This window comes from Sturnus vulgaris, chromosome 3 (genome assembly GCF_052056855.1).
Source record: "Sturnus vulgaris isolate bStuVul1 chromosome 3, bStuVul1.hap1, whole genome shotgun sequence".
In the NCBI taxonomy this organism is placed as follows: domain Eukaryota; kingdom Metazoa; phylum Chordata; class Aves; order Passeriformes; family Sturnidae; genus Sturnus; species Sturnus vulgaris.
Genome location: NC_142245.1, coordinates 113,213,846 through 113,239,117, shown reverse-complemented (window position 1 = coordinate 113,239,117; position 25,272 = coordinate 113,213,846). Strand labels below are relative to the sequence as shown.

The 25,272-nt window shown below is 48.9% G+C and overlaps 2 protein-coding genes across 8 annotated transcripts in view; one reads left to right on the top strand and one right to left on the bottom strand.

The window, feature by feature from the left end:
• Positions 1-9,802, top strand: part of EXTL3 (exostosin like glycosyltransferase 3) — a 134,157-nt gene extending 124,355 nt beyond the window's left edge. For all 7 annotated transcript variants that reach the window (XM_088162583.1, XM_088162586.1, XM_088162581.1 and 4 more), the window contains 4 exons: positions 651-778; positions 5,235-5,379; positions 5,833-5,961; positions 6,641-9,802. In XM_088162583.1, coding sequence (XP_088018709.1) covers positions 651-778; positions 5,235-5,379; positions 5,833-5,961; positions 6,641-6,850 — 612 coding nt within the window. In that variant the 3' untranslated portion in view covers positions 6,851-9,802. The remainder of the gene's footprint in view (positions 1-650; positions 779-5,234; positions 5,380-5,832; positions 5,962-6,640) is intronic.
• Positions 9,803-12,960: 3,158 nt separating this feature from the next.
• INTS9 (integrator complex subunit 9) overlaps positions 12,961-25,272 on the bottom strand; it is a 59,756-nt gene continuing 47,444 nt past the window's right edge. Inside the window, exons 15-17 of the mRNA XM_014886490.2 lie at positions 16,097-16,195; positions 15,046-15,183; positions 12,961-14,183 (exon numbers count right to left, since the gene is read on the bottom strand). Of these exons, the coding sequence (XP_014741976.1) occupies positions 14,007-14,183; positions 15,046-15,183; positions 16,097-16,195 (414 nt within the window). The 3' untranslated portion in view covers positions 12,961-14,006. The remainder of the gene's footprint in view (positions 14,184-15,045; positions 15,184-16,096; positions 16,196-25,272) is intronic.

The window sequence follows — 25,272 nt, the reverse complement described above, 5'->3', positions numbered from 1 at the left end:
ACAGGGTGGGATTGTTGGGGTGTCTGTGCAGGGTGAGTTCCTTCCAACCCCATGATTCTGTTCTGTGCCTCTTGGAAGAGGGGTGAGTTCAGAGGGGTGAGTTCAGAGGGGTGAGTTCAGAGGGGTGAGTTCAGAGGGGTGAGTTCAGAGGGGTGAGTTCAGAGGGGTGAATTCAGAGGGGTGAGTTCAGAGGGGTGAATTCAGAGGGGTGAATTCAGAGGGGTGAATTCAGAGGGGTGAGTTCAGAGGGGTGAATTCAGAGGGGTGAATTGAGGGGTGAGTTCAGAGGGGTGAATTCAGAGGGGTGAATTCAGAGGAGTGAGTTCAGAGGGGCGAATTCAGAGGGGTGAGTTCAGAGGGGTGAGTTCAGAGGGATGAATTCGGAGGGGTGAATTCAGAGGGATGGATTCAGAGGGGTGAATTCAGAGGGATGGATTCAGAGGGGTGAATTCAGAGGGATGGATTCAGAGGGATGGATTCAGAGGGATGGATTCAGAGGGATGAATTCACAGGGATGAATTCACAGGGATTTTACAGGTGTATGGCTGGGGGTGATGGAATTGCTGGAGCTGCATGCCGATGCTTTGTGCCTCCAGGGGCAGCACAGCTGGCACAGCCCCCAAACCCCCAAACCCGTCCCTCCCCCCCAGGTGGTGCGCACGGAGAAGAACAGCCTCAACAATCGCTTCCTGCCCTGGGACCAGATCGACACCGAGGCCATCCTGTCCATCGATGACGACGCTCACCTGCGCCACGATGAGATCATGTTCGGCTTCAGGTGAGCGCCCTGCCCTGCCCTGCCCCCAAACCCCGGGAGTGCCAGGGATTGGGAGGGACAAGGGTTTGACAGAAAGGTCTCACAGGTATTTATGTGTAACAGAAAGATCTTTGAATGTGGAATGTGAAGAAGGAATAGAAATAATGGCGAGTTTTGATATAGAAAAAAAAAAAAAAGAATTGCTGAGCCAGTCTGACTGGATAACTAAGAAGGCAAAGAGCAAATGGGTTGAAAGTGTTTTTTTATGAATCCACCTCAAACAAACATGTTTTTACCAAGTAAAAAAGTTTTCACAAGCAAACAAAAATGCCATGTTGCAAGTAAAAAGAAGAATCTCAAAAATTTCCTCTGCAAGAATGTCACTGTAGGGTTAGGGAGTGGTGAAAAATGCAACACAGGCTTCATCCAGAAAGCAGAAGAAGTGATTTATTGCAGGAGTAGGCACGTTTTTATAGACTGGTTCACTGAACCAAGGATAGAATCAGCTCATTGGCCCAAGGAAGGCAACACCTCTTGTAAACTTGTTCTTAGCAAAACATCACGGTCCTCAGGCACTCCTGTCCACAGCACCAGCTGCTAAACTTTGGTATTAATTCTTTCCCTTCTGTTTTCCTTTGAGTAGCTTGGGAAAAATCAAAGTGCTGTTTTTCCTGGCTCTCACCAGCATCCACACAAGAAAACAAAAAAACAACTTGTGGCTTAAACTGTAACATACTAACTTTTGTGATGAGAAAATAGTAACATAAATATAGTAATGTTAGTAGTTATAATAAGCTGAGGGTAAAAGTATTAATTGGTTGTCGTGTTTTAAGATGCTCTGCAATGAAAAGTCTATAATGAATGTAACCAAAACTAAAGTGGCTTCAAACAAACCTGCAGCTGTGGCTGGAAAAGCTGTGAGCTGGGCTCTTGTCACCCACAACCTGGGAATTGCTGCATCCTCTGCACACAATAAACGTTTTAAAGAGCCACCTAGAGCTCCCCTTTCAGCTCTTACAGTTATGGGTTTGTATCTTCAAAAGAGCTCAGCACTTATTATAAAGTTGTTCATTGTAAAGGCAAAAAGTCAAAAGGCAAAAAGTCCCAAATGTTCAAGTCTGTGCTAAAAGATTTTGGCATAGAGTCCCAAATAGAATGAAAGTCCTGATTAGAATTAAAGTCCCAAATAGAATTAAAGTCCCAAATAGAAGTAAAGTCCCCAATAGAAGTAAAGTCCCCATTAGAAGCAGAAGCAGCTCCTGAGAGGGCCAGAGCTGCAGGCTGGAGCAGAGCCCTGAGCAGAGGCTGTGGCTGGGGCAGAGTCTCCAGAGGCAGATGCTCCCTGCTCTGTTCTTTTGTTCTTTTTTCTTCTTCCTCTTCACGTGGTGCTAGTGATGGTGATGATGGTGAGGAAGAGAGAGCCAGAGAGCTCTCACTCCAATACACAGATTCTTATTTATCAATTACCCACTGAGCCAAACCCACAACTCTGAAACGTTTCTTCTAAACCTATTAGAATTCTAGTTTTTTAATAGGAAAGTTTACATATATATGGCCTGTCTGTTCTGTCTGAAGAATATAACCAATATTCTTACTATATTTTTATTATGCCTAAAAGTATGTTTTTGAACTCTCACTAAAACTTGTTTTTCACACTAAATTCTAAGGCTTTTACTTCTTAAGGCACTTAAAATATATTCTTAATTAAACTTACTTAAAACTTAAGCCTGCACCTCTATTTCACGTATGAGTGGCTTAATATACTTTATTCCATCCAAAGGTTTTAATTCAAACCCTGCATCTGTTTTTCAGACTCCAGCACTGCCCACAGCCAGGGGCACAGTTAGGGCTGGCACATCCCTTCCTGTGGCTCCCCAGCTCAGTTTCTTGGAGAAACACACATTACTGGGGTGGGGAACCCCATTTCCCTCACTTCTTAACCCAACTTTCAGCTTTTGATGTGCTGAAAATGGTCCCTGAGTGGTTTTAATGCCCTCCCTGGGGCGGGTAGAGCCTGGAAAACAAATCCAGGAGGCCATGATGCTCACACCCTCTGCTCTGTGTGACACCAGGGTGTGACACTTCTTTGGGCATTTGCTCCAGCAGAGCAGGCAAAGGTGACAACGATGTCACCCAGCAAAGGCAGGTGCTGCCTCACTCCCACCCCTGTGCTGCTCCAGTTTTCCCTTTTCTTTTCCCTGGCAAAATCTTCCTGATCACAGGAACGAGGGGGCTCCTGCTGGGGGAGGTTTGTGCTCCTGCAGCTCCTGCAGCCAAACCTCCCTCCCTGCCAGCCACTGCTGGGGACTGAGGCTGCCACCAGGAGCAGGGACTGCCATTCTGGGCACCAAAACCTGCTTGGGAGGAGGATTAAAGGCACCAAACGCCTGCAAACCCACCAGGCTCCCTCAGAGAGATGAGAAATGAGGTGTGAGAGGGATTGAAGTGCAGGAGGAGGCGTCAGGATTCCTGGTTTCCCTTCCCTGCCCCACTCCAGGCTCTTTATCCAAACTGGGCTGTGTTCTCCCCTTTTTTAGTCTCTATTATTTTCTCCCCTTTTTTAGTCTCTGTTTTCTCCCCTTTTTTAGTCTCTATTTTCTCCCCTTTTTTAGTCTCTGTTTTTTCCCCTTTTTTAGTCTCTGTTTTCTCCCCTTTTGTGATCTCAGTTTTCTCCCCTTTTTTAGTCTCTATTTTCTCCCCTTTTTTGGTCTCTGTTCTCTCCCCTTTTTTGGTCTCTGTTTTCCTTTGCCTGGCTGAGGTTTTGCTGATTAGCCCTGGGGAGCATCAAGTGAAGGTTGTAAGTGCCCTGTGTTATTCTCACTCACATCCCTGCTTACAGACACCCTGTTCCCACAAAGCCTCCCTGTGTTAACACATTCCCAGCAACTTCTGGAGTCTTGGCATTGGAGTGAACCTCTGCCCACAACAACTGTGCTTTGTCAAAACTTTGCTCCAGGCTTTGATTCTTGGGGCCAAAAGCATCATTTTTTTCCCTGTTTGCCACTCAGGAGGGAGCTGGAGGCAGCTCTCTGAGCACCCCCACAACGATTCTCCAGAGAAATCCTGATTTTTGTGGCTGAGCTGGGAAGGAAAAAGCATCACATTCATAGGAAAGCCAAGATGTGGGAGAAGTGAGAGGAATAAGTGGTTTCAATTTCCAGCTTTTCTAAACAATCACCCTGGATTGACAGGAACTGCAGCAAACAAGTGCTGGGGGGAGGATGGAGCCAGGGAAGCTGCTGGTGGTGTTGATTCCTTGAGATTATCTTGGAGTTTCATTAATTGGAGTGGAGCACTGAACAAACACCTCTGTGCTCCATGAGTGTAAGGAAAGCTCAGGGAATCTTCATCTCCTCAGCTGCTCTTTTCCTATAGCTCTCCCAGAACAGGGCTTGTGGGAGAAACTTCCATCCAAATGAGGGAAAAACCCCAAAAATAGCACTTTCTGCCCAGTTTTGTGCCTGGGAAGAAGGGAAAACCCTTTTGTGTCCACAGGGAGTTCTCTCATGCAGTCTGGAGTCACAGCTTGGGCACTGAGCCCAAGGGAGAGGGCATTGAATGATCCAAAGGAAAGCAGCACCCCTGCCTCTGGAAGCTGGATTTGTTTCCCAGCTTAGGCATCAAGCATTGACTTTTTCCTTAATTATTCGTGCCAGTGTTGCAGCTCTCCTGGGGGATTTCTCTGGAGAAGTGTGAGTGCAGATGAGAGCAGAGCATTAAGCAATCCCACGCTCCACGTGCAGAATTCAGGATTTCATTCCCAAGGCTGAACTGGGAGCACGTGTTGGGGTGAGGGAGGCACTCAGGGCCCTGGAGGCTTTTCCTGTATGGCCAGAGCCTGGGAAGCTGCAGTTTGGGATGAGGAGCTGTTTGAGGCAGTTTGGCAATCCAGGTCCTCCCTCAGGAGACACCAGGGCCTTCAGCATCTCAGCAGCCTTTTACAGAATTATGGAATTATGGAATTTCCAGAGTCCTGGAATGGTTTGGGTGAGAAGGGACCTCAAAGCTCATCCAGTCCCACCCCTGCCATCAGGGACACCTTCCACAGTCCCAGGGTGCTCCAAGCTCTGTCCAGCCTGGTCTTGAAGCTTTCCTTAAGGGAGGTTGATTTTATCTTGGCTTTACTGAGCTGCAGGGAGATGGAAAGTCCCAGGGATTTGGGGAAGAGGCCAGGAGATGTTGGGCTCCCTCCAGGCTGCTCTGGCCTTTGTTTTTTTTTTTTTTTTAAACCTCCAGAACAGCCTTTATGAGCTACAAAATCCCTAATTTATGGATTAGGAACCCTTTCCCTGTGCACAAGCATCTCAGCTGTGCTCTAGGACAGGAGCACATTTTAACATTGTTTTCCTTTTTGCCCTTTGGCCATTCCTTGGGTAAGCAGTCGCCAAACTCCTTTATGTACAGACCCCTCCACCCCTCGCAGCCCCTGTGGCTGGGCTCCCAGCTCTGTGTCTCATGGACATTTGTGTGTTTGCAGGGTGTGGAGAGAGGCCAGGGATCGCATCGTGGGCTTCCCTGGGCGCTACCACGCCTGGGACATCCCCCACCAGTCCTGGCTCTACAACTCCAACTACTCCTGTGAGCTCTCCATGGTGCTCACTGGTGCTGCCTTCTTCCACAAGGTGAGACCTCCCTGGAGCTGCCCCTTCTGCTCACAGCACCCCAGGCTGCAGCTTTGGGAGGTTGTGGGGTTTTTTTAAGGACAAGTTTGGGAGCTCTCTGCTGCTGTGCCCTCACTCTCTCCAAACTGCAACACAACCAGAACCTGGTGCTGAGTGCACTGGGAAGGATATCCAGAGGTTATTCCTGCCTGGCTGAATCCACAGCAGCAGAGAGCAGGATCTGAGGGGGCTGGGACCCCCATTCCTCGGTTTCTGTGGTTCCAGGACCGGGTGGTGGCTGTGGGAGAGTTGCTGCTGCTGTGGCTACAGCAGATCTTGGGATTAACTCCATTATGGGGAATGTCACCACTGGGATCCCTGAGTTTTGAGTCAGACACGTCCCAAATGTCCCAAATGTGTTGCTGTGCCCTGTGGAGCACCTGGAGAGCTTTGCTGTGCCTGTCCCCGTTGCAGTACTACGCATACCTGTACTCCTACGTGATGCCCCAGGCCATCCGGGACATGGTGGACGAGTACATCAACTGCGAGGACATCGCCATGAACTTCCTCGTGTCCCACCTGACCAGGAAACCTCCCATCAAGGTAAAGCAACCCCGGGCTTGTCCCGGGGTTGGCATTGCTGGACAAGCTGTGGTTGGGAAGTGAGTGGTGCCTGCTCCAGGGAAATCCATCTCCGGTGGAAAGCTCAGCCTTTGGAATCAGCCAAATCCCTGCCACAGAGCAGGTGAATTGAGGTTTGACATTGCAGGGCTAAACCAGACTCAGTTCCTGTCTGCTGAGACATTCCCTGCCCATGGCACAGATGATCTCTGCTCTGGGGCCAGGCTGGGAGAGCTGGGGGAGTTCACCTGGAGAAGAGAAGGATCCAGGGAGAGCTCAGAGCCCCTTCCAGAGCCTAAAGGGGCTCCAGGAGAGCTGGAGAGGGACTGGGACAAGACATAGAGTGACAGGCCACAGGGAATGGCTTCCCACTGCCAGAGGGCAGGGATGGGTGGGATAGTGGGAGGGAATTCCTAGCTGGGAGGGTGGTGAGGCCTGGCACAGGGTGCCCAGAGAAGCTGTGGCTGCCCCTGGATCCCTGGCAGTGTCCAAGGCCAGGCTGGATCAACCTGGGATGGTGGGAGGTGTCCCTGCCCATGGCAGGGGGTGGCACTGAGTGAGCTTTAGCTCCCTTCCAGCTCAATCCATGCTGAGAATCCTCTGTATCCGAGCCCCCTGGCAGTGCCCCAGGCTGGCACTGACACCTCTGTCCCTGCTGCAGGTCACCTCCCGCTGGACCTTCCGCTGTCCTGGCTGTCCCCAGGCGCTGTCCCACGACGATTCCCACTTCCACGAGCGGCACAAGTGCATCAATTTCTTTGTGAAGGTGTACGGGTACATGCCCCTGCTCTACACCCAGTTCCGCGTCGACTCCGTTCTCTTCAAGACCCGCCTGCCCCACGACAAGACCAAATGCTTCAAGTTCATCTAGGAATGGGAGCAGAGTGGGAGCAGAGTGGGAGCAGAGTGGGAGCAGCTGGACACTCCCAGCTGGCAGGAGAGGCTGGCACGGGGCTGCTTTGTGGGGCTGTGAGTGTTGTTTGCTGTGGACTCCGCCGGCAAACAGGACTGGGACGGGCACTTCCCTCCTTCCCTGAGCTCCCCCAGGGCTCACCCACACAGGGAATGGGATCCCATGGCTCCTGTAAGGACACTCCCATGTGGAGTGGGACACTCCCACGGATCGTACACTGAGGAATGGCTCGCTGGCCACTGGCTCTGCCCCTTCGCTAGCCAAGGGCAGCCGTTCTTTTTAATTATAATTATTGTTATTTAAAATGAAAGTGTTTTAGATTTGCCGCCTGAGGCGCTTTTTTGTTTTCTTTTCTTTTCCCTCCCCTCTCCCCACCCCATTTCCCCCTCTGGACCCTTCAGCCCATCCCAGGGGACCTAAGCAAGGCCAGGTTGGAGGTGTTTGGGTGCAGCATCAGGGCAGCTCCTGTCACCACTGCTGTCCCTCCCCATCCTTCCTCCCATGGCACAGCCCTTCCCACCCACCAGATCCTGGCTTCTCTTGCCCTGTGGCTACTACTGAGGCCTCTCAGGTGTCACCTGGTGAGGAGCCCTTTTTCTCTGCTCTGCTCTGCTCCCCACCCTGAGCCCCTGGAGAGGGGCAGGGTTGGCCTGGATGATCCTTCCTGGCCCCAGCTCTGGCCTGGTGCTGTTCCCCTGCAGCCCAGGGGGTTCAGTTGCTGCTGTCTCTGTCTTTTCCCACCTTGTCCTGCTGATCCTCTCAAGGCAAGGAGTGTGTTTGGGGCTTAGGGAAGATCCAGCAGCAGCAGCAGAGCCATGGCTGGGGGTGCTCCAGGCTGCTGGAGGCTCTGGCCCTTCTCGGTGCTCAGCCCAGCCTGGGTGTGCCAGAGCTGCAATTCCTGCTCTGCCTTAACCCAGCCCAGCCTCACGCCCTGGCTTTGGGCTGTGTCTGAGGCTTAATCCCAGCAGGAGCTTTCCAGTGTGTGATGCTGCTGGGATCACATTCACAGCGTGGATTTGGAGCTGGTTCCTGTCCCTCAAAGCAAAATGCTGTCACATCTGTGACCCCCTGAGCTCAGCTGCTGCTCCATCCTGCTTCAGGAGGGAAGGGCACACCTCGTGTGATGTTCTCCCTCAGCACATCCCAGATGTTTGTGAGGTGGGAAGGTGACACTTGTGTGGTCACTTCGATGTCCCTGGATTTTCTGGATGTCACCCCTGGTGTGTCTCTGGTGTGTGGGAGCAGGGATGGTCCAGCAGCAGCTCCTGGGCTCATTCTCAAGGTCAGTCCTGTCCATGCTCCTCCTGCATCACGTTTTGGGGCCTCTCCAAACTCCTCTCCCCACGTTTTCCCATCAGCACTGACACTTCCTTGGGGGAAGGGGAGGGAAGGAGCAGCCTGTTCCCAGCAGAGCCCATGGCTTGTGCCTTCACCAGCAGCACTGACCACAGCAAAACACAGATCAAGGAATCTTTTCCTATGTTTTTTTTCCTTTCCATTCCCTTTTTGCTTTAATATCAGATGCCCAAAATGCAGCACGTGTTACAGTCTCCTTAAAAATTCCACAGGAGAGGCCCTGGCACACCTGGAAGGATTCTTTTCCCTGCACAGAGTGGAAATGTGGCACTTATCAGGAGCTGTGTCAGCTCCAGCATTCCCGAGGGGCCTGAGCTCCTCTTCCTCGGCTTTAATTTCACCCTCATTAGAGGGGGTTCATTAGTAATGATGCTGTGGCTCAGGTAGAGCCCAGGCCCGGGGTCAGCTCTGCCTTCCCAGCCCTCCCAGAGCACGGAGTGATGTGGCCATGGACTGCACTTTATCCAAGCACAGGCATTGCTCACAGCCCTCAGGCTTCCCAAAATCCAAAGGGAAATTCCAGTGAGAGCCTGGGGGAACACGGGTGGGATGGGAAGTGCTGGCATTGCTGAATGGTTGGATGCTCAGGGTGTGGGAGCCCCAGACTGGGAATTCTGCTTTCCCCTGCTGTGTTTAGATTCAAGGCCAGTTGAGATCAGGGATCAGCAGAACAAACCCAACTGTTCTTCCTCCCTGGATCTTTGGCCTTTTTCCCAAGCTGGTTTTTTTTTTTTTTTTTTTTTTTTTGTTAGGAGGATCCCCCTGTCCATTGTGCTGGAGCAGGGACAGATGTGCAGTGGAATCTCTCTGCCTGTCGTGGGATAAATTCCTCCTTTCTGAGCGCCCCTAAAGGGGAAGGATTTGGGGGTGAAAGGGTAAAAAGGCTCATAAAGGGAGATACCTGGGCAGCAGCAGCGTTGGGAGGGGTGGGATTCTGTGAGAAAATGAAATGCCAGCAGGAACATCTTCCCCACCCACAGGGCTGCTGCTGCCCCTCCTGCTCATCCCAAACATCACCAAACTCCCTGGAGTTCAGGATTGGGATTCACAGCCCAGCTTTCTATTCCTGAGACACACCAGGACCTGAGCTGTCCTGAGGCCCCTCCACCAGACAGGAGAGGGGCTTTTCCAGAGAGTGCTCCTGCCCGTGCCACCATCCCAAACATCCTTCCCTGCTACCACCCATCGTTCTCCCGGGATTTTCGGGGCATCCCAGGCTCACTCCGAAGCTCAGGTTTGGTTGTACGATCCATCCCAGCTCCTGGGGCCTCCACCACGCCAGCCCCGAGGAGCTGGGAAGGGGCTCTTGGCAGCTTTTCCCCCCATTGCAGAATTTCTGCTGCTTCCCCCGGGCACGGAGCGAGGCCTTTCCCGCTGTAAATAGAACGAGTGAGGTCGTGTCACACGGCCCCTGCCCTCCCCTTGTGCCCACGGTGCCCTGAGCACCAGGATTTCAAATCCAACAGGAACTGAGAGACAAGGAACACTCCTTCGACACGAGCACAATGTTGAGTTTTTTGTAAAAGGTTCCAATAAATGGAGAGTTTAACTTGGGAGTGTCTCGGTGCCTCTTTGCTGGGGTTGGGAGAGGGGTTGGACCAGGATGGGGCTGTTGCTGCTCCTGGCCCTGGGACACCCCAAAACCAAAACCAGGCATGTCCTGAGCCTCTGTTCCCACTGTGCAGGTGAGCTGGTGTGGAATGCTGGAAGCTCCTCAAGGATGGCAGTGCCTGGAACCAAACCCCATCCTGTCCCTGGTGAGCTCAGGGCTGGGCCAGGAGAGCCCCAGGGAGGGGTTGGACCCTGAGTGGCTTCCAGGGATGTCCCAGCAGCTCTGGGGCTGCTGCTTGTGTGGATGTTTGTGGGCAATGAAACCTGCCCATCCCTGCTGGGGATCCAGAGCCAAGAACCTTTGGGGACAGTTCCTGTGGCATGGCTGGCTCAGGATGCTCCTGGTCCCTCTCCTGTGCAGGAGGCTGAGCTGGAAAAACCAAAGGGATCCACGAGGTTTGTAAGCAGATCCCCAGCTTCAAACCTGCAGGGAGGAGAAGAAGGGAGGAATGGAGCCAGCTGGGCCATGGGATCTCCTCCACCATGGGATCCCCTCCACCATGGGATCCCCTCTACCATGGGATCTCCTCCACCATGGGATGTCCTTCATGCTGGCCTGGGAATCCCCCAGGATTTCCTGCATGTGGCTGGATTTCTTCTCTTCCTTCCTGCTTTTGTTTTTTGCCCTCTCTCCTGAGCAGCTGCTTCCTCCATGGTCACTTTTTACCTCTGTTGTCACTTTTCACCTGTGTGTTTCCTGCCCTTGCTGCTGCTCCCACTGGGAATTGTGTCCTTTCTTTTCCCTTCTGCCTTGGAGTAAGGCTTGGTTTGTGCTTGGGTTTGTTTGCAGGAGAGGTTTCAGAGAAACCCCAAAGGATTTTGGTTCTGGTGGATGCTCAGCCTCCCAAAGCCTGTGATCTCTCCCCAAAATAGGACAGGGGGGCAGGGCCATCACTGGCAGGGCAGGGCACAGAATTCCTCACTGCAGGATGCCCCTGGCAGCAGCAGTGGATGCTGCTTTGGGATCTGCCTCTCAAACGAGCCCAGCAGCACTGTGGGCATGGACTCAGCTGGAGCTGATTTTCTCCTGAGGCTTTTCCTGAGATAAAAATCTCCTGATCAATATTTTTTCCTGCTGTAACTGCTGTGTTTGGTGAGGGGAGCCAGAGCTCTGGTTCCATTTCTCTGTGTTAGGGTTTGTACCCTGGGACAAGGAAACAGAGGTGATCAATCCTGTTAATCATTCATTCATTCATTCCCTGCTCCCAGGAGGGCAGGGTGAAGTGCTTTACACTCCACTCCTCTGCACTACAAAGTGCCCTTGATTTTCCCTTTTTGGATGATGCACTCCTTGATAAATAACAATTTCACTGGTATTATGAATTTATGGCAGTGCCATAAAAGCCACCAGCTCCTGCTGGACCCAGGAAAGGACCTGCTGCCACCCCTTCCCAGGTAACTGGTCCCAGCTGATGGGTCCTTCAGGGAGGACCTGTCCCCTTCATGGTCTTCAAGGGATTGAGGTCACAGTCCATGGATCCTTGAGGGATGGGGTCACAGTCCATGGATCCTTGAGGAATTGGGGTCACAGTCCATGGATCCTTGAGGGATGAACTCACAGTCCATGGATCCTTGAGGGATGAACTCACAATTCATGGATCCTTGAGGAATTGGGGTCACAGTCCATGGATCCTTGAGGAATTGGGGTCACTGTCAATGGATCCCCAGGTGACAGCTCACCTGTGACCCATCAGATCCCACCTTTCCCACCAGGAGCCTGCCCAGGCCATGATGTGCAGCCAATCCCAAACCCCTCTGCTCTCATTCCCACTCCTCCCCAAGGCTGAGCTGCTGCTGGGGCAGTTTCCAGTTTCCCTCTGCTCCTCCCAGTGGTGACAGACCCCAGTGCCAGTGACTGAGTCTGGGCAGGGACCTGGCATTAACTGACCTGGTTTGTGTTTTCATTGGGTCTCACGTTAATGGAGAGAAAACACAATAAACTCTACCCAGGAACAGCTGTTCCATAAAAGCCATCCAAGAGCAGAAATCTGATTTTTACCTTTCCTCTCCATTATTCCTGTGGGAGCACAAGGTTGGGAAGTCACTGGTAATTAATCACTTGCCACACCCCCCATTAATTGTGTTTAATGAGGGGAGCAGTGGAGAGAGGCTGCAGCAGCTCAGGGAGGGATGTGGGATCCAGGGAATGGCCACAGCACAAGGAACCCACATGGGGGCCAAGGGATTTATTTTCCCTTCTGGAAGAAGGAGAGTGAAACCAGGAACCTTTGCTGTTCTTTGGCCATTAAATTGGGAACTTCTGGATAAAACCTGGATTGCATCCATGGTAATCTCCTCCCTGGGCTGCCACAGTTCCCTCTGCAGGACTGAGCCAGCCCAAAGAAATGCTGTTTGTTTTTCTCTCTCTATGCAGAAGGAACAAGCATTTCTTTTTCCACTTTAATTAGGGTTTCTCATTAAAGAATTCCCCTCCCAGAATGTTTGTTTTTCCAGCAGGCACAACCTGAATATAACAAAACCAATCCACTCTCAGCTGCTGGACTGATGGAACAACAAGAAGTTTTCCTGCTCAAAATGACAGGAAGAAAAATGTCAAAGCTTTTAATTTTTACTTTCTCCCCCTGAGGAGGTGGGAAAGCCTTGGGAATGTGAAAAGGAAGGGACTGGAGCAGTGGGATCAGTGCTGGAGCTGAGGTAACCAGCAGAAAGATGAGTTTATTCCATGATCTCTCTGGGTTAGGAACAATCCCTTTGGAGTTTCTTAAAGTGGAATTATCCCAGTTCTTTTACTCTGGTTAAGTGATGCTAAAGCAGCAAACCTGTAAACCCTGATGAGGATTTAATTCCACTGCCCCAAGCTTTTCATGTTGCTGACACCACTCCTCACCTGTGGCACACACAGAATAAAGGTGTGGGTGCTGGGATCTGCACACCCAACCCAACAGAAATCCTTCATGGCAGTGAAATGGGATGGGGACACTGCAGTGGCAAAGAGATTTTATTACAGAGCTGCTTCCACTGCCTCCATCTCCCCAGAAGGATGAACTGGAGGAGCAGCTTTATTTCCCAAAGGTGTCAGGACAAGGATGTGGAATGGACATGGAGAGGCTTTTATAAACCACGGGATGTGCTCCCTCCTGGGCAGTCTCACTCTGCTTTTTTATTTTTTAACACCAAATAAATACAAAACAGTCCAATAAAAAATGAACAGCAGTAAATCTGAGAAATGGGTCGCCTTTAAAAGCAATATTATTGACTGAGGTGAGGCCCCAAATACGTGATTTGGGGAGGGAAAAGCCTCCCCAGGTCTGCAGTACTGATGGCTTTGGATAAATTACTCAGAATTCCACCCAGGATTTGGGATGGGGGAGCTGCAAGGACGAATTTTTTGGAAGGTAGAAACAAGAGGCACTTAAATCTTGAAAGGTTTTTTATGAGCATTAGGAATTCTCCTACTTTATGGACTTCCCTAAGTGTCTTCCTGAGCTGTTTCCTCCACTGCTGATGGAGGAACCCAGGAGGAAGCAGGGAAGGGCCTGGAACTCCAGGGATGGATCTGGGTGTAACAGGTGAGGCTGCAGCATCAATAAACACTTGAATTCCTAAGGGATAAAGCTTTTCCAAAGTGCCTCTGCTTGTGCAGGGAATGGCCAGGCTCTTCCCACTATCCTCCATGTCCACCAGACCCCCTTTTCCCATTTTTATTTGTACAATTTCTGCCTCACCAGCTCTCCCCTCCTTGTGAACACCAGGCAGGGAAGAGAGGCAGGGAATGGGCTCTGGGGACTGGGAAGCAGCAGTGGGAGGAAAAAGGCCATTGTTTCAATATTCCTGCAGAGTTCTGGCAGGTGAAGGACTGGGGCAGACACTGCTGAGGGACACAGAGGAGCAGCAGTTCACCCTGATGTTGTAAATAAACACTCCAGTTATTTACTCTGCAGTTCCTATTTCCTGTAAGATTCCCAGCTCCCAATTTTACACAACAGGAATCTCCTCCAAAGTATTCCAAAACAAGTTAAAAATAAGATTTAAAAAATAGATATTAAAAATACTCCCTTGCTCCTCCATGAAGGGGAAGGTTTCTGGTCTGTCTGAATTACAGAATTCTCTCTCTCTCTGTCCTTGGACAGCTCCAAGTTCTGCTGCTCCAGGCTCTCTCCTTGCAGAGCCTCCTGATGTCCACGAGCTAAAATTTCTGCAGGAATTTGAGCACCAGGTCCCGCAGTTTGACCCTCAGGGGCTCATCATTGTCACAGATGATGTGGGTGGAGTCCTCCTCCAGCTGGATGAGGGTCTCTGCCTCCTGCAGCAGCACAATGTGGCCCTTGGCTGTGTCCTCCACCTTCACGTCGCTGAAGCCGTGCTGGGTTTGGGGTGGGAGAGGGACAGAGAGGGAAATCAGCACAGCCCAGGAAAAGTGGGAGAGAGGAGAGATCAGGCCACAGGGGTGAAGGGGAATTCCATGGAATCACAGATTGCTTTGGGTAGCAAGGGACCTTAAATCTCATCCAGTGCCACCCCCTGTCACAGGGACACCTCTCACTATCTCAGGTTGATCCAAGCCCCATCCAACCTGACCTGGGACACTTCCAGGATCCAGGGGCAGCCACAGCTTCTCTGTGCCAGGGCCTCCCCACCCTCACAGGGAACAATTCCTTCCCAATATCCCATCCATGCCTGCCCTCTGGCAGTGGGAAGCCATTCCCTGTGTCCTGTCCCTCCATGCCTTGTCCCCAGTCCCTCTCCAGCTCTCCTGGAGCCCCTTTAGGCACTGGAAGTCTGCAATCCTGCCCTTTTCCCTGCCAATTATGTCCAATTATCTCCTGCAGGTGAGAACATGACTCCACAGAACAGCAACCAAATTTGTGCAGCTTCCTCAGGAGGCTCCTCCACCAGTGGAGACATTTCCAGGATCTGTTCTTCACTTGGTCACCTTCTCACAAATCTTGTGGAATCCACAAATCACCCACCCAAAATCTCTGCTTCCATGGGAAACAGGAGGAGATCACTGACATGAACCCCACACAGCAGGACACGGCTCCACAGGGAACAATTCCCTCTATTCTGAAGTTCAGGGACACCCTGGAGCACTTTGGGAACTCACTGGCCTTTCTCCATTTCAAGCTACACTAAAATGATTTTTCCCCTCTCTCTGCTACCAAAGCAGCAGATCTGAGATGTGCAGAAATCTGCTGGAATCCCACCTGCCACTGAAGATTCCTCACCTTCTCCAGAGTCTGCACAAACTGGTCCACAGGGATGGAGCCACTCAGCAGAGGCTTCAAAGATTTGCACTCGGGCACATCATCACTCACCCGCTTCCTCTTCTTGCTGGCAGGAGGTTGGGGAGGTTTTGGAGGCAGCTGGTGGATGAGAAGGAAAAAAAAATCCCACTCTGAAGGATGCAACAGGTAGGGGAACAGGTAAATTCACAGCAAGCAACTACTCAGGGAATGAGAATGTGGCTTAGCTGCAGCTATTTATGAGGACTCAGGCATTTTAAGCCCAGGTCTAAGTTTATTTGGCAGCAGGAATGAGTGGAGAAGGGAGTAAATGAACAACAGCAGCCTCAGACAATTCCATTGCAACACTTCAATGTTTCCAGCACTGCTGAGGGTTTCCAGGGAAGCAGCTTGGGAAGAGGAGGGCAGCCTGTCTGCTGTGCTCTGACAGAAATCCTCACCCAGCCTTCACATCCCTGACATTTCCACACTGGGCTCTCTTCCCGAGTGTCCTGGGCCCAGCCAGCTCTGCTGCCCAGTGTGGGAAGGGTTGTTCAGTGAGGCCCTGCAGGCTCATGGAGCTGAGGGAAAGGGGAGCAGGGTCTGAGCAGGCTCTGGGCATCACCTCCACCTGCAGAGCTCTCATGCCAGGAATTCCAGTGCCAGCCTGCAGGGGGTGGCAGGAAGGGAGGGTACAGAGACGTACAACCTCCCAAGTTTGATGTCCCAGGTCATCTCTCTCCTCTAAGCCTTGATCCTGAGAGGTTGACTGACCATGGAAGACAGCAGGATGATCTGCAGCCTCTCTTCAGGAATTATCTCATTTCCCCTTTTATCTCAGCCAGGCACATGGCCAAGGAAAAGAGGGCACAGAGATTTATCTGCATCCCACTCCTTGCTCTGGGTGTAATTCCTCACCTGCACATGCCAGGGCAAAGCCTCTGCCCAGGGCTCTGCTCCAGAGGGAAGGAGCTGCAGGAGGGGTTGCTGGGGTCCTGGATGGCAGCAAAAGCCAGAATAAGGATATTTTTCTCCCTTTCCCATTAGACTGTACCTGCAGCACATGCTTGTTGTCCTTAGTATGCAGCACAGCAGAAACTGTTGCCAAGGAAATACCAGGCTTGATCTCCAAGGGCACGAGGGAATCTGCAAGCTGAAGCAAAAGGAGATTTTGTTCAGCAAGTGATCAGCTCGAAACGTGCATGAACCCAGCTGTGAGATAAATTGGCAGTGTGGTATTTTTAAACATGGGCTAATGAACTGTAAACACAAAGCCACTGATAGACTGAGAGCTCCTCGGACCTGCCCAGCCTCCTTCCAGCTCCCAAAATTATGGATTTCACACCATGAGCAGAGCAGCACGAGGTTTGCAGGAAGCAGGGCTGGTCTCAAAAACCATAATAAGCACAGAGAACCCTTGTGTGAAAAGACAATTGCTTCATTAATAATTTTAGTCAGTGAAACTCGTGGTCTAATCCAGCATTATTATGTTTGTTATGCTGATGGACAATGAAAAATCAAAGTGAGTTTCCTTTCAGTTCCTGACTGCAGAATATCTGGAATAAGAAGGGTTTGTCCTTAAAACCCCAGTGTTTTCAATCAACCCACTGCTGATTAGTTTGAAATGATTCCAACAATGCTGCACAAAACCCTTCCCACTGCCTTTTATATAATTCTTCCCTGAAAGACATAAAATTTAGTCTTGGCTTGGAGTTTGGATCTAACACTGCTGGCAGTGCCTGGAGTGGGCAGTGCTGCACCTGCTGAGACCAGTGGAAGTTGGCCAGTTGGGAAGCACCTCTTCCAGCCACCCTTCCAAAGGAATTCTGCAGAAAACAGTGCTCATGAATGGAGAAAATGATTCCCTTTTATCCCTCCAAGGGAATTCAAGGTGCCAGGATGTCTAATCCTTTTGCCATGAAAGCACTGAGAGGGTTTTTCTGTTGGCTTCGATGGTGGCAAAGTTCTTTTAATAAGTTCTGAAAATCTCACCTGCCACTGTTAAAGCTGCAGGAACATTTTGAGAGCAGCTCCTTGGAATAAAGCAGTTGGTGTGTTGGAAAAACACAGGCTGCATTTAAAGTCCCTAAATTTTGTCTGTATTCAGCCATGGTGAATCCTAGAAATCCAAATCTGATGGAGCAGTTCAGCTCACTGTTACTCTGGGACTCTACTGAAGATCTTTAAAACAGGCAATTTGAATATAGCCTTTATGGTTTGCTGTTGAAGGCAAAGAGAATGAAAATATAATGACAATCATTGCTTCAGATTTCTCCTGGGACCTAAAAATAGCACTTGCAGCAGTGAATTCTGCTGCCTTCCCTGTGGTCGAAGGCCCTTTCCATTCCAACCACCTTCCTGAGGAGGATCAATACAAAACAGGCTCTGATGATGAGCAAAGTGACAAATCCTGTGAAGAGAAAGATCCTTAAAGAACAAGGAATGGCTTGGAACCAAAGTCTTCTCCTGCCTGCCACGGAAGGATTTTGGTATTAACATTTCTGCAGGTTTTAAACAGGCTAAAGAGCAACACTTGGATTATTTACAGTCAGAAAGACAGTAGGACAGGCATTCATTTTTATTTCCTTCCCAGCTCACAGCCTTCTCCATGTGGCAGCCAATCCTTTCATTATAGAAACTCAGTGACCCAAACCAAAAAGGTCATTTAATCACATCCAGTAATTCACCCACCAAGGCCAGGCAGCACTGCTCCACTCCTTTCAACTGACCTCCTGCACACACAAATCACAGAACTCCTCCAAAAAGCTGCATTAAAGAAACCCTTTTCACACAGGCAGCAAGTCTTGTCTGAACTCCAAGCTGTGGCAACTCCACGGTTTCCCCTCACAAGTGGTTTCAAACTTTAATTCTCCTGGCAGCCAGGAAACCTTGTCTCATTTCAAGGTTGAATTTGTCCAACTTGCAGAGGCTGGCTCTTGTGCCTTTGTGTGGGAGATTGAAAAGCCCCCCACCATGCAGGAATAAATGAGTCTTCCTTCCAGTCATTATCCCGAGCCTGATGTCACATGCTGGCACCAAGAAAGCCACCAAAGCAGGGACACTGAGATCTAACACCACATTAATCAGTCTCCTGCCCAAGGATGAGCACTTGGACTGCCTTGGGATAAATTTGGGGGGGGGATGTGTGCACTATTTCAGATTTTAGCTTGGGATCTTCTCTGCCTGTGATCAGAGCTGTCTGCCCACGCTAAACCAGAGGAAAGATATTTTTACCATGAAGTCTTTCCTGTAGGGTTGCATTTTCCACCCCAAAAGGGGATTTGACACACATCCTGTGAGCACAAACACTGCTGTTGGCCAAACTAAAGATGTTAATAAAGAACAACGTGGGTTAAGTCACTTTTAAAGACTCTCCTAAAGGCTTCAATGGGGACAATTCTCCCCAGGTTTAAGTTGCCTTCAGTCACCAGCCAAAAATCCTCTTGTTGGCAATGAGGGGCTGAACAACCACTGAGGATGGGACATGAAACTCCACAGTAAAAATAAAATGAGGCTAAATAATCAGTGAATAAAATCAAGGCAGGACCAGACTTTGAGCACACATGGTCTTGTCCTGTGGAGGATTCTCCCAGGGACAGACATGCTGGATTGTACAACAGTATTTTAACATCCCAGTAATTTCTTCTTAGATTTTTGGGACATCTCCCCAAACTCCTCCCTTTTCCCTTTTTTCCTCTGGCTTACACTGGAGAGGGTGCAGAAAGCTGACCCTGCAGGGAGAGGCAAAGTTTGGTGTGAGTGAGGTGAGCTGGATGTGGAGAACAAGCAGGAGCACAGCAAACTGACCAGCAGTTAAAATCCCCTGAACTTTTAGGACCTGAAATCACTGATGTGTACATTAGATTCTAGCATGTGTATTTAGAAAGAGGGTCAGATGGGTTTTTACACCATTAAATGTCTTTTCCAGATTTTCAAACTGCAGAAATGTGGGATCTCTGCATTAGAGGTGGGATCAAACCAGAGAAGCACATGGGAAATCCCAAACTGTGGATTTTTCTGGCAGTCCTGAGGTGGGGAAAGCATTGGTTAAAGGCAAGAGATTCCCAGGCAACTCCTGGGCTGCTACTGAAATTCCTGAAGGGTCATTCTTGAGCCTAATCCCAGTTTTCATTAATGACCTCAGGACAGAACAAGGAGGAGTGTTCAGAAGTTTGTAGGGCACCTTTAACAGAAAGCAGGACCAGGCTATAAAAGAGGAAAAACTCAAAAGATCTCAAGAACTGGAGTGAGAAAACCAAGATGAAATTCAAGAGCACAAAATGAAGGCCTAGGATGGGGCTAACACTGAGAATTTCTGCTGTGGACTGGCAGCTGCTGCAAAGGACAGAGATGAAGGGTTCAGGTTTATTAGTCCATCCCAGGAGAGTCACAAATGTGACATGGCCATGAAAAAGCTAAATGCAAGCCCAGAAATTATCAGGTAATTCTCTCTGAGATGGGTTCTCGTTCTTATATTGGGCCTGGCAAGATTTTACCTGAACTACTTGTAAATTGTGGGTAATTTCAATTCAAGTAAGAGATTCTGAAGGGTAGATTTGGGCAGGAGGAGCTGTCTTGTAAGGAGAAATGAAATACCTTGGCTTGTTTAGCCTGGCAAAAAAAGAAAGCCAAAAGGAGAATTTGATTATTCTACATAAACACCACAGGGAAAAATACCAACAAAAAGGAAAATGTATTTATGCTCAAACATGATGTTAGGAATAAATGTGTGCAGGCCAGCAGTGAATATGTGTAGGCTGCAAATTAGGATGTTTCTAGAGACAGTGGGGACTTGAACAGCATCTACTGGGAGCAGCAGGGGAAAAAAGTCTCTGCAATTTGAAAACCTTACAAGTTTTTGAGGCACATTATAAACACTGTTGGTAACTGCAGCTGGCTTCTGGCCACGAGGGCACTTCCATTTCTAGGTGGGAATGATGGAATATAACTTTGCAATTCCCACCCAGATCTCAGTCCCTGAATAGGATAGAATTTGTATGGGACAAAAAAAATCCCCTGCCAATTATTAGAGAAGCCCAAGGATTTTAAAATCTGCCTGAGTTCAGAGAAAGCCCTGAAGATCACACCTGCAGAGGTTTTTATAGTAACTACTCCTCAACAAAATCTGAATGGAGAACCTGCCTCATCCTCCATCCCTCCACTCCCCTGCTCCTCACACACACCAAATCCAATTTCTGGGTGCAGGAAAGCATCTTTAATAGGATAAAAATTGCTTCAAGGCTGTGCAGTAGCCTTTTCACAAGCAGGGAGGATGTGTAGAGTCAGTACTGTAAGCAGAATTAAAACCATGGTCTTTGCCATGTCACTTAAATTTGGATGGTCAGGAGAGAAGGATAATTTCCCTCACCTATTGTTTCCTTGCCTCCTCTTATCCCTTAATTTTTAAAGGAATTGAGTTACTAATTAATTAATTATTTAGGTATCAGGAGTCTCCAGCAGATCCAGCCTTGGTTTTACGGTCCCTGCTGAACCAAGGGCCAAGTGCAGGAATCCTGCAATTGTCAGATCCTTCAGAGGGACAAAAAAATGTGGGGTCAAACACATTTGAAGGGTGAAGCAGGAACTGAAATGTGTCTGTGGGTTTGTGACCAGCAGGCACAGGGAACAAGGCACAGGAATGCTGCAGGCAGGATGGAAATTGGGGAATTTTGCTAATGAGACCTAAAGGAACAAAGGCTTTTCCACCAGAGAACATCCCAGAAATAAAAGGCATCTGTAGAATCATTAGTGGGTGATCTGAGTCAGGTCTGGTTGGGCTTTCAGCCTCACATTTGACACAATCCAAGGGTTTAAATTCAGCTGCTGAGTTAACCCCAACTTCACAGAGCTGTCACTGACTGGGGGTGTCCCACAGCTCTCCCTGGAGCAGATTTTAAAATCTCATTAGCTTCAGTGGGTAAAGAATCCTACCATGAATACCTAAAAGGTTTTGCTATTCTCACTTGCAAAAGCCCAGATCTTGCCTTTGGACTTCCACAGAGCCAACGTCCAGTGAAGAAATAAAAGAAGCACGAGGTGCAGTCTGCAGTTTTGAGCAATTAATTCAAACTCTTCTTTTCCATGGGCATATGTTCCACAGGCAGCTACTGGATCAGGGCTCCAGATGAGCAGGAGAAATCTCAAACCACAAAGACACCAACCAACCAGCAAGGAATAATCCTGGGTGGGATTCCAAGCACCACAACTCACTCTAACCACCCAGAACTAACTCTAACCGCTGGCTTTTTGTCAATCCTGTGCCAAAAAAAAAGCAGTTTAAGGAGTATTTAAATAGTGTAATGAAGGAGATTTATGGCTGTTTAATGAAGCTCTTCCCCAGGAGCCTGGGAGCAGGCAGGGAACAGTTATTTGAGGAACTTACAAAAGGATGGTGGAAAACAGAACCAGCAGAAGCAGAAATTATGCTTGGATTTGAATGAAAAATGACAGGTAGGGGAAGCAAGGACATGAAATATCTTCAAAGTAAAGGCAGTAAAGCTTGCAGATGCAAGAGATGAGTCATTTGAAAGACATAAAAATGGCATAAATCAAAATATTCAAAATATAGTAACTGTTTTATGGGTCAGAATGTCAAGTCACGATGGGATGTTGTTGTTGAAGCTGACTGGGAAGAGAGAGCTGAGTGCCTGGCTAGAAAAGTGTTATCTTCCAGCAAGCCATCAAAAATGAAAGGAAAAAACAAACCTAGACATTAATAGAGGCAGGCAAAAGCAGGCTGGAAGCAGAAAAGCACATCTGAGTTCCACCTGACTAAATAGGACAACCTGTGGCTAAGACCAAACACAGAAAAGGTACAGCAACAAAAAAAGGCAAAGGAAATGAAGGAAAACACATTCCAAGCCCACAAAAGAGAAGAGGAGGGAGGAAAATTCTCTCAGGCTGAATGGCCAGGAGAGAAGAGACACCAGAGTGAGATGGGAGATGTTTTTAAGGAGAAAATAAAGGCTGCAGTGAGCTCTGCTGATGTAAATCAGAGGGATTTATCTGCACTGGTTCTGGCTTTGTATGAGGCAAGTTGGTAAAAGCTGGGAAAGAGCAGTTTTGGTGGAATGTCAAAAGGTGAGGTCCAACTCTGAGAGAGACTCCAGGCAATTCTGCAGTGAGCTGGGAGCTGGGGCAGGGCTGAGCAGCAGAAGCAAAAATGTTGTATTTCATTTAAACAGGCTGTATTTCATTTAAACTGGCTGTATTTCATTTAAACTGGTTTTTCATTTACTTTTTGTGAAGCTACAGCACATTGAACCCAGGGGGAATAGTCAGGGAAAAAGGAACACAGAGGTCAGAGACTGGATAATGTGGGGTCACCAAAATGAGCTGAGGGTGGAAAGAAGGACAGAATTCCAAACTCCTTAGTCCCTGAAACACAGAAGGAAGTTGGAAATGTCAGGTAAAAGCAAGGAAAAGGAGTCAAGATGAAAGCTCCATAATTATAATGGCTCTTTTTCTAATTCTTCTCTGCAGTATTTTCTGATCATTTCACTTGGTGTCAGGCTGTGCCTTGTACCCTGACACTCTCCTGACTGGGCTGTGTCCTGAAGAACTGGCAAATGGAGAATTTGAAAAGCACAGAGCCCTCAGTGAAGTGTCTGCTGCAGGCACTGAGTGATCTGCACCATTGTTCAGCTGTAATTAAACTGCAGGCACTTTATTTGCTCAGACACTACTGTTTAATTTTATCTGTTTGCTCCAGAAAGTGTTTTCCATTTCCCATCTTTCTCCTGTGAGCAGACAATTTCCAGGAAGCTTTTTAAAATTTTTATTTTATATTTTTTTTTAAAGTGAAAGGCAAATGCTGAGAAGAAATTATTTAAAGTGTAAAGGTTTGCACAATCCCTGGGAGAGCCATTCCAGCCTGATGCCTTGGGACTGTTAAAAACTCTCTCCAAACAAAGGCTGCTGTGAGTGTAAATCTCATTATCACACAACAGGCCTGCCTGACCTGCCTCTGCTCCTCGGTGAAGTGATTGAAATATAGACAAGGTCCAGCAGTAAAAGTAAATTTCCATTAGTCTGACAAGCCAGGATCTGCATCGCTGCAAGTTTTGGGAAGCAAATTTCACTCTACCACAGCATCAGCCTGCAATGAGTGGAGCCATGCTGAGCCAACCCTTTGGTTTTCAAAAGCTGGAAGAATCCAGGAAGAACTTTGAGCTGTGAAAAGTTCTGACATCCTGGAGATGTCAGGAGAGGGTCCTGATCAGGACTTCACTGCAGCAGCCATTCTTTTATGAGATTTTTAGGTTTACTTCACACACAAATCCCAGCCCTGCAGCAGATGTAGCAATTACTGGTTTTTCCAGGGTGGATTTCATCATTCCATTTCAGGCTAACATGGTTTTGACAAATAAGAAGCCATTGCAAGGTTTCCAGGAGCTATAAAATACCCTTTCCAATTGCCACTTGAGCCTGTACAGAACCCCAGGGCTGGTAGGAGCCCATATTAAATAAATGCCCTTTCCTTGCAGTACAGAAATTTCTATATTCAGGAACCCTAAACTACTGAAAAGGGAACATTAAGCAGCAAATACTCCCACACCAGGGAGCCCCATCCATCATGTCTGAAATCTGTCTTGCACAACCCACTCAGCAGAAGGGGAAGCTGCATCCATTTTTTACCAGGACCATGTAGTTCCCTTAAAAAGCAAGAGCAAGATCCTCTTTTGGAGGATGATCTGCATATCTCAGAGCTGAGGAATGGCATCCTGTTAACAGTCCTGAAGCACAGCCCTGCTCTCAGGAGTCTTTGCAGGAGCATCACTACAGAACAAGCAGTTTTTGCAAGGAGTTGTGAAGAGCAGCTTTGGAACCAGGGAAATCCCAGAATTTGGGATTTGGGTTGGGAGGAACCTTAAAACTCATCCAGTGCCACCCCCTGCCATGGGCAGGGACACTTCCCACTATCCCAGGCTGCTCCAAGCCCCATCCAGCCTGGCCTTGGACACTGCCAGGGATCCAGGGGCAGCCCCAGCTTCTCTGGGCACCCTGTGCCAGGGTCTCCTCACCCTCACAGGGAAGAATTTGTCCCCAGTATCCCATCTAACCCTGCCCTGTGGCAGTGGGAAGCCATTCCCCCTTATCCTGGCACTCCACCCCTTGTCCAAAATCCCTCTCCAGCTTTCCTGGAGCTCCCCTCAGGTGCTGAAAGATCATCCCAGAGCCTTCTCAGGCTGAACAATCAGAATCCTTGGATATGGACAATCACAAGCTATTTCTCCTCCCTGAGCATGGTTAGCTCTCAAATTAGGACCCCTGTGTGAATAGAATTGGATGTTATTTGTTAGGGGAGGAGAAAAAAAGGTAATTTCTGTCCTTTTCCCCGATTTCTGCTGGACCTCTCCAAGTTAAAGGGAATGCAATAGAAACCACCTTGCTTTTCCCAGGTTGGTGAATGCCACATTCCCTCCCTCCCAGCAGCTTTGGGAAGTGCAGGGAGGGCTGGAATCCAGTCCCTTCAGAGGCTGACACAAAGGACAGGCTCTCACACAAAGGCTCAGTTCCACCCCACAGTTTAGGTGGAAACCCAAAGCTTCAGTGGAATTTGAATAATCAGTGAGCCCCAGGCTGGCTCCCTGCACTCTGAACTCAGGATTGCTTTCATGTTGGTGAATTGAAGCCACATTTCACCAATCTCAGGTTTAATGGGATCCAATAAACATGCAAATTTCCCAAACAATTAAATATACATGGCAGGATGGAGCTGCAGCCAAGCATATTTTGTAATTAAAGCCTTCTTGTCTCCAAGCAGTGGGCTGGGCAGGCTCCTCACAGAAATGGTGTGAAATGGTGGCAGTGGGTGTTGTGGGCTGGCTGAGGGATTTGTTATGTGGGTCTCAGTTCTGCACTTCATATTTGGCTCATCTAAAGGATGCTTCTTCCTTCTACACTCCAATGAAAAGTCACTCAATATTCCAGTTTCCAAAGGGCAGTAATGTCTGCTTGCAAAAAGCCACTGTCACCTTTGATCCAAGGACACATTTGTGCTGATTGGATTGTCAAAAAAATATTTTAAGCTCGTGTCTGTCAGAATATGGGTCACCCTTGGTAATATGGGTACATTTGGATTTGACTTACAGGGTTAATAAATCATTAATAGATGTTGTGGGGATAAGTAATCCACATTTTAGATGGCTACAAGCAATCCATTAACCTGCTGGGCTCCTGCAGCCTGTAGGAATTAACCATTTATGGAAATGGTTGGAATACAAATGA